At 36.4% G+C, this 16,527-nt stretch overlaps 1 protein-coding gene across 1 annotated transcript in view; it reads left to right on the top strand.

The window, feature by feature from the left end:
* Positions 1–16,527, top strand: part of LOC117406085 (propionyl-CoA carboxylase alpha chain, mitochondrial-like) — a 165,846-nt gene that overhangs the window by 47,427 nt on the left and 101,892 nt on the right. The window contains exons 13-15 of the mRNA XM_034009842.3: positions 3,982–4,125; positions 4,640–4,714; positions 12,651–12,719. Coding sequence (XP_033865733.1) covers positions 3,982–4,125; positions 4,640–4,714; positions 12,651–12,719 — 288 coding nt within the window. The remainder of the gene's footprint in view (positions 1–3,981; positions 4,126–4,639; positions 4,715–12,650; positions 12,720–16,527) is intronic.

The following is a 16,527-nucleotide window of genomic DNA, read 5'->3' as shown; positions in this document are numbered from 1 at the left end:
GGCCTAATGTGAGTGACAGCCTTACATGAAACTCAAGCAGGTAGCTGTCTCAAAAAGAAAAGGAGACATGCATTTGCTTTACCTGCTCTCACAGGGGAGGGTCCCTTTAAACTTAGCTCCGCCCCAGTGCCATTCATTGAAGAGTTGTGTTCTTTGTTCTTGTTTTAAGTCAACTCTTTGGTCTCTTATCCGCCATTTGTTCCTCTTTTAATTAGCCAGATGCTCTGTTTAACAAGTGTGACTATTAAAATTGTCTGTGGGGATGTGTCTATGTGAAAAGATTGTTTTTTAAGATGGGTTTTACAAAACTTGGAAAGAGCTGAAACATTAAACCTGCAAAGCTGACCCTTCTTCAACTGCTAATATTTCATAAACCATCTGAGATGCCAGCTTCATATTTTCATTATTATGTTATCTCCACAGCAACATGTAATGGCAGTTATTTGTTGTTTTCCTGATTTATTAAGACCAGGTGCTTTGAAATATTGCCTTGTATTGATCTCTACATTTATTGGTGTTGTACAAGAAAAATCAACCTTTGTTGAAATAATTAACAAAGCTGCCACTGCACTGTCAAAGGCTGTTTAAGCTACTGACTTCATATTTGCAGGGTATTATAAATACGTGTTAATCACAAGGACATTGATCTAATATGGCTGCTATATTGCGGTCATATCACTTTTTAACTTTCTGCTGTATACTGAGGAGAAACAGTCCCTGCCGGTTTTGCCTCCCTAGCCCACGGGAGCGCCAGAGCCAATGCGGCACTCACTTCGGAATTATTTTCACGTATGCTTTAATTCATGTTCACGATCCACTCTTTCAGAATTTAATGTACACTTAAATCACTAACATTTCAATAACTGTAGGAAAATGCTTTCTGTAAATATTGTCTTTCTGAAATCCATGTTCAGTGGAGCCTGGGATCTTTCAAGAGGGGTTCCTGTGTTGGACTAGCTTTCCCTGTCTTTCTTGTAAAAAAAGAATGTGTAAATTGCATTAATAACACAAGTATTTGTATGTACAATTATTAAAAACATACAGAAAGCAGTTTTGAATCTAACTCTTGTTTTGTTAGGCTGCAGCCTTCATATCTTCCTTGCTTAGTCAAAGTGCATAGTAGTCACTGTCCACTTTTAAAGAAATCACTTTACAGTGATGTGCTTTAGTTATTGTAAATTGGACTTATGGTGAACTCATCAGTCACAACAAGTGTTGTTGTCAGTCAAAACAAATGTGTGGCGACGTGCAAACCAGAGAATGTTTGTCAACAGGTACTATCAGGCTGTATGTGAAAAACTGGAATTTAATTAAGCGGTAGTACCCGTAAATGAAGGCTCTACCATGTGGTAGCTGACCACCACTGGAGTTATAAGGCGAGGACACCAACGAAAGTCAAGGTCAGCTACCACATGGTAGACTGACCTCCATCGAGAGGGCACTATCGCTATTAGAAAACAATTTTTTTTTTTTATCATTTATTTTCTTAAAAAAAAAAAAAAAACTTTAAAACCTCGATTTACCTTGAACTTGTAATGTTTGAGTCGACAGGCTGTGATTTGGTTGGCTCGGCAGGTACAGGACTGGTCACTTTCGTCGGTGCAAAGTATTGATTGGCTGGTTTTGTTGGTAAATAAAATGAATTTGGACCAATTGTGTATTTGCTGTCCAATAGAACTGAGCTTTTGTTAAGGCAAGTCAAAAATGAAAAAGCCGGCACGTGTGAGGATTGCACGACTTTATTGAGGTCAGAAGAATCCCTTGAGTCAATTATTCTCCTTATGTTCCACCACGCTTTGGTAGATTTTATTTTATTTAATTTTTGTGTAGCATTGTGCTGCTGTTTTGGTGGTATTTCAAATACTGGTACTCCACTGTGCATTCTATTTCATCATGACAGCCCAACTAAAATCATATTGAATATCTGGATTCCTTTTTTATTTTTTATTTTTATTTTTTAATAACAAATCACTTTACCATTACTTACACTAATTAGCCGTGTGGAGTAGTGGGTTGTGGGTTCAATCCCAGGTGGAGGACACTGCTGCTGTAACCTTGAGCAAGTTACTTTACCTAGATTGCTCCAGTAAAAACCCAACTGTATAAATGGGTAATTGTACGTAAAAATAATGTGAGATCTTGTAACAATTGTAAGTCGCCCTGGATAAGGGCGTCTGCTAAGAAATTAATAATAATAATAATAATAATAATAATAATAGTTGCACCTGTGCCAATTACTAATACTGTGTTATCCCCATTTAAAATACTCTTGACCCTGATAAAAACCGCCTGCTTTAGATCCTGGTTTATTGACCTGTATTTAGACATCCATATTCATTTTGTCAACACAGTTGTCAATTTTGACAGTGTATGTAAAAAGGAGAAATTTCCTGATTCTTTACAAATTATTCACAAAATGTCAATGTCTTCTGCCAGCACGTTATCTGCAGTACTGTGGCTGAAAACGTATTTACATAAAAGTATCTTCTAAATGTAAAGTCATAGATTTGTCACGATTGAGCTAATTATTTGTTGAAAATTAGTTTAAAATAATTACTTGGGCAAATAAATGGGCTTGAACATAAAATACAGGTACTGTAAAACAAAAAATAATAAATACGTTTGTGTGGAGCTGTGTTTGGTTTTAAATTTCTGCATCTGCATTTGGGAATATGACTGCCACATAGTGTTGGTGGAAATCGATCCAGTTTTAGCCAGATGTGGCCAGCCCATCTTATAAAACAAAACTATTTGATTTATTATGAGAAGAAAGTTCTCTGATACTTTAAACCTTGTTAAAAGACCCTTTAGAAGACCTTAAAGTGTCTTGTAGACTCCACAACCAAACAAGTAAAGCAGGTATAGCAAGATATGGTCTAAATTACTGCTAGGAAGGTCTGCAGTGGAATTCTGATTGACGTATACATGCATGAATATATTATGTATGAAATTTTAAAAATGGATACTAATAAGGAAAGTGATAGCTGTGTGCATATCTGAAGATTTTTTTTTTTGTGATATGTTAATAAAATGTGTCAAGATGTCTGAAAACCTTTTTCTCTTTATAAACAAACTTACAACATGAACTGAGCTAATTAGTGGTACCATCTGTTCAGTTTAGCGAAGTTAGGGATGTTTACTGGAGAAACTAAAAAGACACGCTCAGTTTTGCCTAGCAAGTGACAAGTGTTAGAAATTTAAATTGAATTCACATGCCTTTTGATTGAGGGCTATTTATTTCTGAGAAAAATAATAATTTCCAAGTTTTTTGCAATATTATTGCTGGGGTGTTTTTCATTATATAAGTACATTAGTTTTCTTTTATATATTTATGACAAATAAACCTTTTAATTTTACATTACGCTATACCTATTTGTGATTAGAGACCCGGGATATATTGAATGTGGAGACAGACCAGGGTATTCCCTTAACAGCATCATGCAAAGCTGTTGGTGGCAATTTGCTGATAGTACACTGATTGCACAGGTCCAGCCCAGCTATTGTGCATGCTAAGCACTACATCGATAGGTCTGGGGGGAAAAACTGTAGGATCCATCTGCTCATTTCTGCTACTCTGCACTGATGTAAGATTACGCTAATCTGGTTGCTTGTCATGACAGTTTAGTGAAAGCAGGCGAATGGGTGAGATTTAGGCTAAACTGGTTTGGTGGAAATTGCTTGCTTCCCCCAGACTTGGCAGTGATAATCCACTCCTGCCTGCGATTTTAAACACTGTTTCTGTTTGTTGTTTTTTTTTTCCTTTTTTTGTGAATGACTATGTTTTAAAAGTAAGTGTTACAAAACTTACTAATAAACCTGTTTCGAATAACACGATACATATGTTTGCAAATATTGTAAAGTAATATAAAATGTGGTAGTTTCACCGTAGAATAGCTTTATACATTTTAATAGGAAAACTTCTGTATTGTTCATGTGTTTTATTATTTTACCAATTCACTGCTTATATTCTTAACCTTGCAGGTTGAACACCCCATCACAGAATGCATTACTGGCCTGGACTTGGTCCAAGAAATGATCCGTGTTGCCAAGGGTTACTCACTTCGCCACAAACAGGCTGACATTCCTATTAATGGTTGGGCCATTGAAAGCAGAGTTTATGCTGAGGTAAAAAAAGAAAGAGAAAGAACAAAACAGGATTTTTTTTTTTTTTTTGCCACATGTGTTTTCGGATGGTACTGCATCTCATATTGTGGTCCAGGTGGAGGGACAAGGTGTGTCTCATTTCAGGTGCCACAGAAATAAATTAACCACGGCATCATTACATTGTTTTCAGGGCCCTCTCCTCCATGGATCTTAATCTTGGACTTTTTTATTCAGTTAAATTGCCCGTTTTAATTGCCCACAACATCCTGTATGCTTTAGCAGTTGTTTTAGAGTCGTTTTTAACTTGTTATGTTAATTAGGAGAACCATCCAAGCTTCTTTAGTGCAGTGGTAGATTTATTGGTCATCTGCTTGGAGGGAGAAAAGAAGTAAGAGTAATTAATCCTGTTAACCAATGATAATTGGGTAAAAAATAACCAGCCAACGGCTTTAATTTCTGTCAGCAGCATTTAACCTTGTTTCCTGTGTTTTATTTAAAAGTTAATGTTTCCTCCTTGTTTTAACTTCCTTTTCAGGATCCCTACAAATCGTTTGGCCTTCCTTCGATTGGTCGTCTCTCACAGTACCAGGAACCACTGGGTTTGCCTGCTGTAAGTGTTGGCTGTCATTCATTTCAAGCAGTAATCAAACAGAATTGCACCTTCTTGTTACTGGCAATATCTGCCAAAATGGTAGAACAAATTGACAGGAATACAGTAACCTTCAAGTTCAGTAATACTGTGAACAACACATGCAAGGCCAGTCTGCCTGTTGAGGACAAGCACGACAAATGTTCTTCCTGCCTGGGGCCAGGTCCATGCTATCATTGACACCCTGCAGAATGCCAGAGCACCGTCCACGCGTTCCCAGTACGGGTACAAGTCGGATGTTTTTCAGATGTGGTGTCTACGTCGTGGGTTTGACCCCATGACCTGTCCCATGGCAGTTATAGTAGAGTTTTTGCAGGACCTGTTTGACGAGGGGAAATCCCCCTCTACATTAAAGGTCTATATGGCAGCCATTTGGCTTGCCATGTCAAAATTGTCTTGGTCTCCCCAGGAGCTAATTCCCTGGTGGGGCAATTTTCAAAGGGGCTCAGCGGCTTTGGTCGCCTATAAAAGACATTGTTCCTCACTGGAGGTTAAATGTGGTGCTTAATGCACTCATGAAGCCTCCATTTGAGCGGGTGAGTGAGATGCAGGCATTCTCCATTGCAAAAACTTGCTTAATTTTTACAGGCTAGGACAAAGGTCACGTTCCGTATCAATCCTGCCTTTTTGCCGACGATGATCTCGGCATTCCATGTCAGCCAGTCTGTGGAATTGGAGGCTTTCCTCCACCTCCTTTCCAGTCTGACGGAGAGCGGCAGCTCCATACCCTCTGCCCAGTGGGCCCTGGCATACTGCGTTGACAGGATGAAAGGTGGGAGGCAGTCCGAACAATTTTTTTGTCTGCAATAGGGTGAAGTCCCATGGTCAAGCCCTGTCAAAGCAGGGGCTGTCCAAGTGGATACCAGACCTGGTCAGGACTGCCTATGAGCTGGCCAACTTGCCCCCTCCAGACAAGCTCACTGTCCATTCCACCAAGGGCATGGCAACTTCATGGGCTTTATTCCAAGGTGCATCTGTCAAGGACATTTGCAATGCAGCGGTGTGGGCTACACACTCCCCAAGATGAAAGGCAAATGTTGCTACTTTTCATTCATACATTCCTTTTCTTTACTTTCATCCCTGTTGGAGAGGGGACTCACCCCTGTAATTCTAACAAGGGAAATAGCAATAAGACTCTCATTGCATAGCCTCAGCTTCCCTACGCACTTGTTAATTAAGATCGTAGTAAAATCTGGAATGGGTCATCCTGCTGTTTATCACAGGACATTTTGTAATCTCTTTGTCTAAAGAAATGCCACTGCTTAATCCTACATTGACAAATGCTGTTTTCAAACATGTCTACTATTTATTTGTTCCTGCACTGCTACAATTTTCAAGTTGTAAAACAACACAACAGAATATTTCCTGAAACCAACATTTGGCATATTGGGTTAGGGGTAGCCACAAGCTATCAAGAAAAACTGCAAGCATACACAAAAGCATTCATAAAAATGATGACATCCAAAGCAAGCCCTAGATGTTCAAAATAAAGTGTAATTGCTCATAGTGAAAGTGGAAATGTACACTTTTTGACAATTTTACTGTATCCTATGCTGTTCGCCAACACATAGGTCGTTCTGATACCCTAAACCTTTGTTGAAAATGCATCATGTGAAGTTTTTGAGTGGTTGAATCTGTTGTGTCTGTTAATTACTGTGCAGACCTACTGAGCTGTATTTACAGATTAATCTGTTATGCTAAAGTATTGAAAGAAAATAAAATGATGGTTCAGGTCCGGACAAGAGTAAACCTTGAATAAGCAGTGAACCAAGAGAAACTACAAAACAAGTGAAATTGATGCAGCGGACATGGGCAAACGTATTTAAAAAAAACAACCTGCTAGTAATTTGAGGAAGACCGTGCTTATTACGTGGTCCCAAAATGTGTAAAATAAGCGCCTGTATTCAAAGCCTGGCGCCTGCAAATATCTGGAAGCTGCTTACTTTACAGTAAATCAGATGCTTCTGTGAGTAGGTCTGTTTTAATTAAAACATTTTTTACTAAACTAAGCAGGGTCATTTACTGTGCTTGTTTTGGAAACATGAAATGAGTTTTTTGTTTGTCTGACTGCTTTGTTGATGCTTTCTATTGGTACACTGATTTAATTCAAGTATAAGGACATTATTAATAGTTGTATGTCAAATATAGTAACAGACTATAATAAACCAGCATACTAAACAATAATTGTGTGACTGTTGTTGTGGGTCCTGCTAGTTAATACAAGAGGTTATATTTTGGCATAAAAAAAATAAATAAATAATCCACAAAATATCAAGTTTTTTAGTCTGAATTTGCAATGAGTACAGGCAGATTTTTCCAATCTTTTTATTTTTAACTTTTTGGAGAAGTCTCGCTGTTTTGTACAGTATCTCAAACAGATTTCTTTTTAACATTATTTTATTTTATTTGAATGAATTGTGCAAGTTCTTGCGTACTGGGGGAATACAGTATAACAAATAACACCAGTTTCTGCCACTGAATAATGAATAGTATTTTGATTTAATGGTAAGTGGTATACACAGTTATGGTTTATTGATAAACACATTTCAACAGAAATGAACTTGACAGGCTGAAGACAAGTTTAAACATACACTGAGAAAAATAACCAGAGCTTGTTTGATGCGTCATTGCCTGTCAAATACTTTAATCCCTTGTGTGCTGTGTGAATGAAACATGCTAGTAATTATTTTATAAAAGAAAAAAACGAAAAAAAAAACAAACAGAAAATACAATTGGGGATTAAACAGTACTTTACATTTACTACAAAGCACTACATAAGGTAGAAAAAAATAAATCTGATTCTTCAGGAAAAGTTATTTACACATGTGCTTCTGTGGTGGAGGACAGAGCATTTGGGGGAAAAAAATGCATGGCTAATTTGCATAGAACATGATGTTGCACAACCCAACTACATCTTTCATCTGACACTCTGCAAATCTACAGGTAACTTACGCAAGCAAATTAACAATAGAAGGGATTGCAAACACTGCTTTAGATTTACAAGAACATGTTCTTTTTTTGTATCATGGATGAAAGGCTATATATCTACATTCTGAAACCAACCATTTTATGAATGGTTATTAATTGTCAACTAAAGAGAGTTCACATATTTGAATATGGCAGCCTTATCCCTGAATTCAGTTTGTACATCTTAACTCTGCAGTTAGATTGTTAAAATGGTTAGTAGAAGTTGGCTGCTTTAGAATTGGAATTGGAAATAGAATTTTGGAATTATTTTTATGATATCCCCTTTATAGAGTTTATTTTGAGGAGTGCTTATTTGATGGAAGCAGACCAGACTCCTGCCTTGCCATGTTTGAGTCTTTTGATTTTGTTATATTATCTTTAGAGTTAGTGTTCTTACAATCCATGGTTGATGAAAATGAATGCTATGCTAATTGATACAATTTAAACAGGTGCCATTTACTTGGCACAAAACAGTAGCGGCAGAATCTGCAAAAGTTGTAAGTACTTTTTATAAACTGAAAATGAACTCCACATAGGAATCTGTGTGCCTGTATGCTACCAACATATAGTTTTGGTATCTTTGGACTCTGCTTTCCATCTTTTTATGTATATTTTATTATTATCCCACCGGATGAATATCACACACCATATGGTTGTTTTGAAAAAGGGAGCAATACCATGCATGTTGTTGGCAGAGCGCTTTGCTCTCTGAAATGCTGTATTCCATATGAGGTTTTGTGATCCATGAGAATCATACAAATTTAATAGAAGAAAAACAGTGGTGCACCAAACCTGCATAAATAACCTCATAGATGCCTTACAGGCAGCTGATGTTACTCTCAAGGAGGAATAACATTTCCAGCGGCAGTTTCTCTAGGGGGAGGAGAGTTCAATCACATGTAACCTCTCTCTCACACACACACACCACTCCATCATGCGACTCATGGGTTTTGTTGTCCCATGTCTCCTTGGAGACACAGATATCGGGCCAGGTTGAGGCAAGCTGCTTTATCCCTGACTTGGTTTACCCTCTCTCGGGTGGGAGATTCACTCCATGTCACTGTGACATGCCTTTCTCGAAGGGTCTTGCTTCATAACATCCAGGTTACCTGGTTCACTAAACCAGCAACCTTTTAGAGACCAGAATGTACATTTGCAGTTTCCCATGTGAAAGGATGGTTTTACAGATTACATCATTTGCAAGGGCTTAGTGTGCATGGATTATCACCTAAATATGATAGTAAGAAGATGCAGTACCAGGAGATTCTGGTGTGGGTGTTGTTAACTGCAAATGAGGATTATTCATGGCAGTGTTCAAGACCGAGAGACTCCCTGAAATATTAAATGGCAAAACATTTTTGGGTGTTTGTGATTTGATGCAGTTTTTAAAGATGAAGGTCATGTTCTTGAAATAATTGGTTAATCCTTACTTTTAGAAAGTACAACATATAACAATTAAACTGTAGTTTAATGGTAGAATTCTTGAGAAATGTCTGAAAAAAAGTATTACTATTTTGATGCAATATTCATGGACACCATTGTACTGTAGATAGTGTGGCCTTTGATTGGTCAGGGTGTGAGGATTATTAGTCGGGAGACGTTTTGATTTCATTTTTTACTTGCATTTCAGTTTAGGAAAAGAAAGGACCCTTTTGCAAATGAAGTAATTCATATATATATATATAATTTCCCCTTGTTCTTAGTGGACACCAGCAGTTTACACCATGTGCTCATTCACATTCTTGAGAATTGCTTTGGTGTATGAGTGATGTGAAAAGCAAACACGGGGGGGAAATGCAGAAATTGTTGTGTCAAACACTTGACATTAACCAATGAAGTCAACCGTCAGAGTATACACTTAAATATTTATTTATTTATTTATTTATTTATTTATTTATTTACAGGGTTGTTTTTTCACCATATGGTTGTGGATCAAATAATGTCAAACATTTTGCCCTTGCAAGTTTTTGCAATTTGCAGTTTTCAAATGTGAGACCTGTTGAAAGCACAAGTGATAATGGACATGCTGTACCCCCTACAGTCTTTGTCCCACCATATCTTTCTTCAATTAATGCTACAGCAGGAGTTTTGTGTAATAACACTTGCGCTTATGAGTCATCCACGTGAGAGAGAGAGAGAGAGAGAGAGAGAGAAGGGGAAAAAAAACAATTAAAATGCCTTAAATGTCCTACTTGCTGCTGTTATGTGCTTGTGAATGTTGCATGTCAACTAAATGGACCAAAGAATAGATAACGTGATTGGATGCAGGAGAGTGCACGCTAAGCTTTGTCTATCGTTATTGCTGGGAGCAATCAAATTGATGCCAGCAGGACAGTTGACGCGTTGACAGCTGTAATTATGTATCTCCATGGAGATCACTTTTGGCCTGTCATGGAGGCCCACAAATCCCCTCCCTTGCAAGCATTTAATCAGATTGGGCTGTCACTTGTCAGATAGACGGGGCTGGCTTGGGATAGTGCTGATGGGGAGAGGGGTGAGTTAAAATTGAAGGATGGGAGCCGTCTCAAAGCTTCACATAGTCCTGTCTATTAAGAATTTTTAATTATGACATGCGCACTTCAGAGTGGTGCTTAGTGGATTACGCACAGTTTGAGCAGGCAGTTCACCTACTTTCATCTTTGTTTCAATTAGAAAAAAAGAAGATATAATTTAACAAGCAAATAAATTGTGGAGCAGAGAGAGCACTGCTATGCTTCACAAACGGGTGGGAGCAAGATGGGTTGTTCAAACTTTGAAGGTACTGTTTTGTTTGTGGCAACACCATTTCTTACTTTGTTCTGTATTGGTTGTAAGGTTGCAGAGATTGGGATTAATGGTTAGATGCATTTCCTGTTTTGTTGGTGGGAATATACACAGCTTGTTATATTCCATGCATGCATGCACTTACACACGCGTGAATAGAGATGACGATGCCGGTAATAAAACCTATTGGTGCTGACCCTGTGACTTGTTTATGCACAACATTAAACCCCATTTTTTTTTCTGGTTTTTAGCTTTCGAGTTTGATCAGTTTAAGGGGCAGGTAATATTGTTTGTCTTTAAGGCTAGATTCAAAAAGTAACAAGTCCATGTTTTTAATCTCTTTTGAAATAATGCAAAAAAAAAAAAAAACCTGAAAAAAATCAATTACTGATCATTTTCGCTGAAGTATTTCTAAGTGCACATTTAATTTAAATGTAAAACAAAAAATAAAAGTACAGACAATTATTTATTTTGCTTTGAAACGATTGCGTTTCACGTGTAGAAAGCTTATGGTTGTTGCACAATAGTATTTGTGTGCACATTTAATTTGAAAAGAAAGAGTAGATGTAGTAAAGGGTATGTTTAACACACACAAGGGGGAAAATGCAAATATGCTTGCTGTTGTAATGTGTGCAGCAGTCAATGCAAGGACTTTCAAAACTAAAAACATGAATGCTTATGGTTCTTTAGTTTTCTTATCTTTTCTACAGCATTTGCTATTCATTCAATATTCAATAATTAACATGCTTTTTGTGTTACAGTACTGCAGCTTTTAATCACTTTTTATTTGCCCATTGTTGTGAAAGTTTCTCCATTTGTCTTGATGGTCGTGTTTATAACTGAGGCCGGTTGTCTGGCATGACAGCACCGTTGGGTCCCTTTATGCCATATTTTCTTCACACTGCCCATCTTAGAGTTTTAAATGAGCAAACTGGGCTGTGTTTTTTTTATTTGTTTATTTTGTAATATATTTTGCCCCCCTCTCTTGTCCCTGGGGTGCATGTCCGTGCCTTTCCATTTTTTTTGTTTTTTTGATTAGCTTTTAAATACTTCAGATACCAGAGCCTGACACAAGCATTTTTAATGAATACTTGTTCCCTGGGAATCGCTAATTTGAAAAGTTTCATACAGCTAACCTCAATGCTGCGCTGATGAGGTCAAACTGAGAGAAGGGAACAGGAATCAGCAATATGCCTACTTTAGTTATTGGCCAGTTAACAGCATTCAGATGCTTCAAAAGGAATGGCTGAGCATGTCATCCTCTGTAAATTTGATGCATTACAGATTTAATTGGGTTTTTTGGAGGGGAGTTGGAAGGACGGCCTACGGCAGACCGTTAATCCTTGGGAGAAATGCACCGAAAAAGTGTTACGTTTTCAGCTTTTAAAAAAAAAGTCGGCAGTTTTTGTTAATTTAACAATCCTTCATGGTTTAATTATTTTTGTAAAACTTCTCTGTTGGTTTAAAATTACAATTCCAGTCAGGCAGCTCAGCTATTGTGGACAGGAAAAGCTACTGACCATTTTCCACAGAAAAAAAAATAATATAAAATGTAATGATACCCTATAGAAAATTTATTTTCAATAAAAAAAAAAAGATTAAAAAATAAGTCACGCAATTACAATATATGACCACCAGGTAGCGCTGAATAAAATCCAAATAGAATAAAAGGTAAACCTTCAAGGGGCGCTCATTTTAGCCACAGCAAATATATTGAATACAGCATATACGTTATCTATTTGCTTTTCATATCGGTAATTGTTGTTGGTTTAAAACTTGTAAAAGACAACTTAAAATATCGAGTTTCTTTTCTAATTTTGCAACATTTTCCCAATTGTTTTATTCCTTAGAAAAAGAAAAAAAAACATATTTTGCAGACTGGCATAAGCCTCTTAGAGTGAGACATTTTACTGGATTAAGTTATGTGCCAGATACAAAAGAAAACTGGACAAAGAACCTTCCTTTTCTAGGTTTGTTTCCATGGTTTTAGAATTGAAGTTCCTTGGGGTGCAAGTAAAATCTGCAGATTTTTACGGAAAAGCACATTGGAAGATGCGGCAGTGGCTGGAGCACGTTTTGCTCAACGCTGTAGATGTATGGCTTGAAATGGATAAAGTTAATTTGTTAGTTAATTTGTTACTTGATCTTGATACGTGTTTTCTTTCAGGTTCGCGTTGACAGTGGCATTCAAGAAGGAAGTGAAATCAGCATTTACTATGATCCCATGATCTCCAAAGTGAGTCATTTATTTTTTCGTATTGATACAATGTATTCTGTGTTGATTACCATATTGTACTCATTATTCTCATGATTTTATATATATATATACACACACAAACACACACACACACAGTTGTAGTCAAAAGTTTACATACCCCAATGGAAATTTATAATTTCTAGAATTTTAAGAAAAGTCTTTTGTAGCAAAAGTTTTGCTTTTGTGGATGAGGAAAAAAGTTACAAGAAATAGATGTCTACAATTATTTATTTCAACATTTTTTTTAAACAAAACTCCAAAACTGCTAACCAAACTCCATACCCTTTGATGCTATGATAGTATTGTCTACAAGGAGCTAGAAATTTCAATATGATAATGCAGACCCTAATTCAAGAAAAGTCTAGAAAATGTTGGATTGTAGGTTCCTTACCAATACGTCAATATGGGGATAAAGTAAAGAGCTATCTGAAGACCTTAGGCAGAAAATGGTTTATTGTCATCAAGCAGGAGAAAGCTACAAGAAGATTTCCAAGCATTTGAGTATCCCAATTTCAACTATTGTTATATTATCAAGAAGTACAAGACTCATGGTACTGTCAAAACGCTCCTTTGGTCTGGAAGAAAGAAGCTTCTTTCACTAAGAACAAGCAGAAGAATTGTGAGGAAAGTTAATAACAATCCAAGATTGACTGCCAAAGATATTCAAAGTGAATTGGCTGCAAGTGGGTCTGAGGTTTCCATTTCAACCATAGGTCGAGTATTGCATAGTGAAGGTCTCTGGTTGCAGACCAAGGAAAAAGCCACTCTTTGGAAAATGTCACAAGGACAGTCGCTTAAAGTTTGCATAACAGCATTTGGATGATGGATATGAGTTCTGGTCAAAGGTTTTGGGAGTGATGAAACAAAAAGCGAGCTATTTGGTCACGCTGATAGTCGTTACATTTGGAGAAAGTCTGGTTAGGCATACAAAGAAAAGAACACCATACCTACTGTCAAGCATGGAGGTGGTAATATCCTTCTATGGGGCTGTTTTTCCTCTAATGGCACAGAAATGTAGTTCCAATACATGGTAGAATGGGTTCCATAGCATACCAAAAGATATTGGCCAATCATCTGAAACCCTCTGCTACAAAACTTGGTTTAAAGCGCAACTGGACGTTCCAACACAACAACGATCCAAAGCACACATCAAAATCTACTTTTAGAATGGTTTAAGAAGAATGAAATAAAGGTTCTGGAATGGCCTAGTCAAAGTCCCGATCTAAATCCAATTGAGAATCTTTGGTATGAGTTGAAGGCTGTGCACAAGAGAAGTCCTTGGAATTTGAATGAACTGTAACAATTTTGTGTCGAAGAATAGTCAGAAATCACTAAAGAATCATGCCAAAAGCTCATTGACAAATATCCTAATCATTTAGAAAAGATTATTATTGCTAAAGGTGCCTCAACTATCTATTTATTTAATTTTCCTCGTCAGGGTATGAATACTTTTGAATTAGCATTTTTTGAGTTTTGAAACTTGTTTTCCTCATCCACAAAAGCAAAACTTTTGCTTCAAAAGATTTTTCCAAGAATTTGTTTGAGAAATTTCTAAAAATTATAAATTTCAATTGGGGTATGTAAACTTATGATTACAACTGTGTGTGTGTGTGTATGTATGTATGTATGTATGTGTGTGTATGTGTGTGTATATATATATATATATATATATATATATATATGTATATATATATGTATATATATATATGTATATATATATATGTATATATATATATGTATATATATATATGTATATATATATATATATGTATATATATATATATGTATATATATATATATGTATATATATATATATGTATATATATATATATATATATATATATATATATATATATATATGTATGTATGTACAGGCTTGCTACTATTCGATTTTAATTTTTTTTGCCAAATCGATTAATATCTACGTTTATTTTAGAAATAATTTACTGGTTTTTTTCGATCCTTATTTTTCAATTCAAACAGCGAATGGCTGAAAAAAATGGCTTTAAAAAAAAAAAAAAAAATGGTTGAAAAATGTCTCATTTTGTGAAACCCCTTTATCATATTCAACATACAATAAAACCATGGTTACCAACATTCTAATTGAAATAACATTTGGTCACAGTGGAGCTGTACCTTTTAAAGATAAAGGTCCTACACTAATTTAAAAATTCTCTCAAATAAACTGTAGAAATATAGCATAAATTTACGAGTAAAAATAATTTGCACAGAACAAAACATTAGTTGAACAGAACTAACTTGCACTTATTACTTGGAGTCTGAGCTCCACCCCTGTCCTGCTTCAGCACAGCTGGACTCAGTGTCACTGGAAGACAAGGCAGACGGGCCCCCTTTGTCCTGCCGCAGAGACTTCAGCCGTCGGCCAGGGTGTTCTGCATAATATTCATTAAGTGTTTTCCTCTTGCGCACCATTTTCAAGTCAAACTAGTAACTGTCACCGTATACCTAAAGCAAAAGCTTACATACACCTTAACTTCAAAGTTGGCGCTTTGAATGACAGGCTCTGTAGCTGGCAAATGAAAGTGCACAGTCGGTGCAGGTTTTGATGATTGACAGTCTTTTAAACAAATGAGAGCATTCCAGCACTGCTTCAGTCAACAAGATCTGTCAGAACAGGGTGAAACTACAGTACTAACGGACCACTGAGATGACTGACAGCTACCCCCAGCCATTCAGAGCGGAACGGAGATGGGACAGACAGCAAGTATAAAAACTACACAAACTTGAGAGGATTTCTTAATGATTATTTTTGGTAAGAAAATAAAAAATAGTGACTGGTTTTACCGACGTTTATTGTATATAAATTTATTTCAGTCATGTTTTTTGTGAATTTGACGTTTAACGAGCTTTATCGATTTTAATATCGAAAAGTAGCAAGCAAGCAAGCATATATATATATATATATATATATATATATATATATATATATATATATATATATATATATATATATATATATATATATATATATATAGGGGATCATTTATATAATCATGTTTTTTCTGTGTTTTGAAAGAAGAAATAAGGGGTAAAAGATTTTCAGAGAGGAAAAAAATTTATGTAAAATGTTTTATTGAAATTATTTGTTGGTTGTGAGGCACGAGACCACAGGTAAGAATTGTCTTGCTGCACACCCTGAAGTGGGTTATTTCGCTTATAAAATGGCTACATTTCTTTTTTTTTTTTTTTTTTAAATAATTACACAAACTGAATTTTTTAAGGAAAAAAATGTGAAATATATTATGTATCCTTCCACCGTTTGATTGTAACATATATTTTGTACTTTTTTTATTTGCCATAAATATTACATTGAACATTTGTCATTTAAAGATGAAATGGCATTTGTGAATTGAAAGCAGACTGATTTCCCACATCTGAGGGAGGGTTCATGGAACAGCCAATCACTGCACCGCACTGGCACTCGAGGGAGGGGCTTCCGAGTGTTTATTTGTTTTTTTATTTTGTAAGAAATTATTCTATTCAGGCTTTGCGGTCTTAAGAGAAGCTGACCAATAATTTCTGAGGCTGTTTTCACACCGCTGCCATTAACCGGCATAATTTCCCTCGATTGTAAACCAGCATTAGATGATATGTGGACTAAACGACTTCCGTGTCAGTTTGCGCAGTGCTGCCCGTCCGCGGCGAGCACAATGGAATTCTATGCTGAACCCGACCATGTTTAAAAGCGCAACGGTTATGTCAGCAGAGAGCAGGAGATTTTAATTTTGTTTCTGAAGTCGGAGGGTAGTCGTGAGATGTATCTGTT

This window comes from Acipenser ruthenus, chromosome 9, assembly GCF_902713425.1.
Source record: "Acipenser ruthenus chromosome 9, fAciRut3.2 maternal haplotype, whole genome shotgun sequence".
Lineage (NCBI taxonomy): Eukaryota > Metazoa > Chordata > Actinopteri > Acipenseriformes > Acipenseridae > Acipenser > Acipenser ruthenus.
This window is presented reverse-complemented; position numbering and strand designations above follow the sequence as displayed.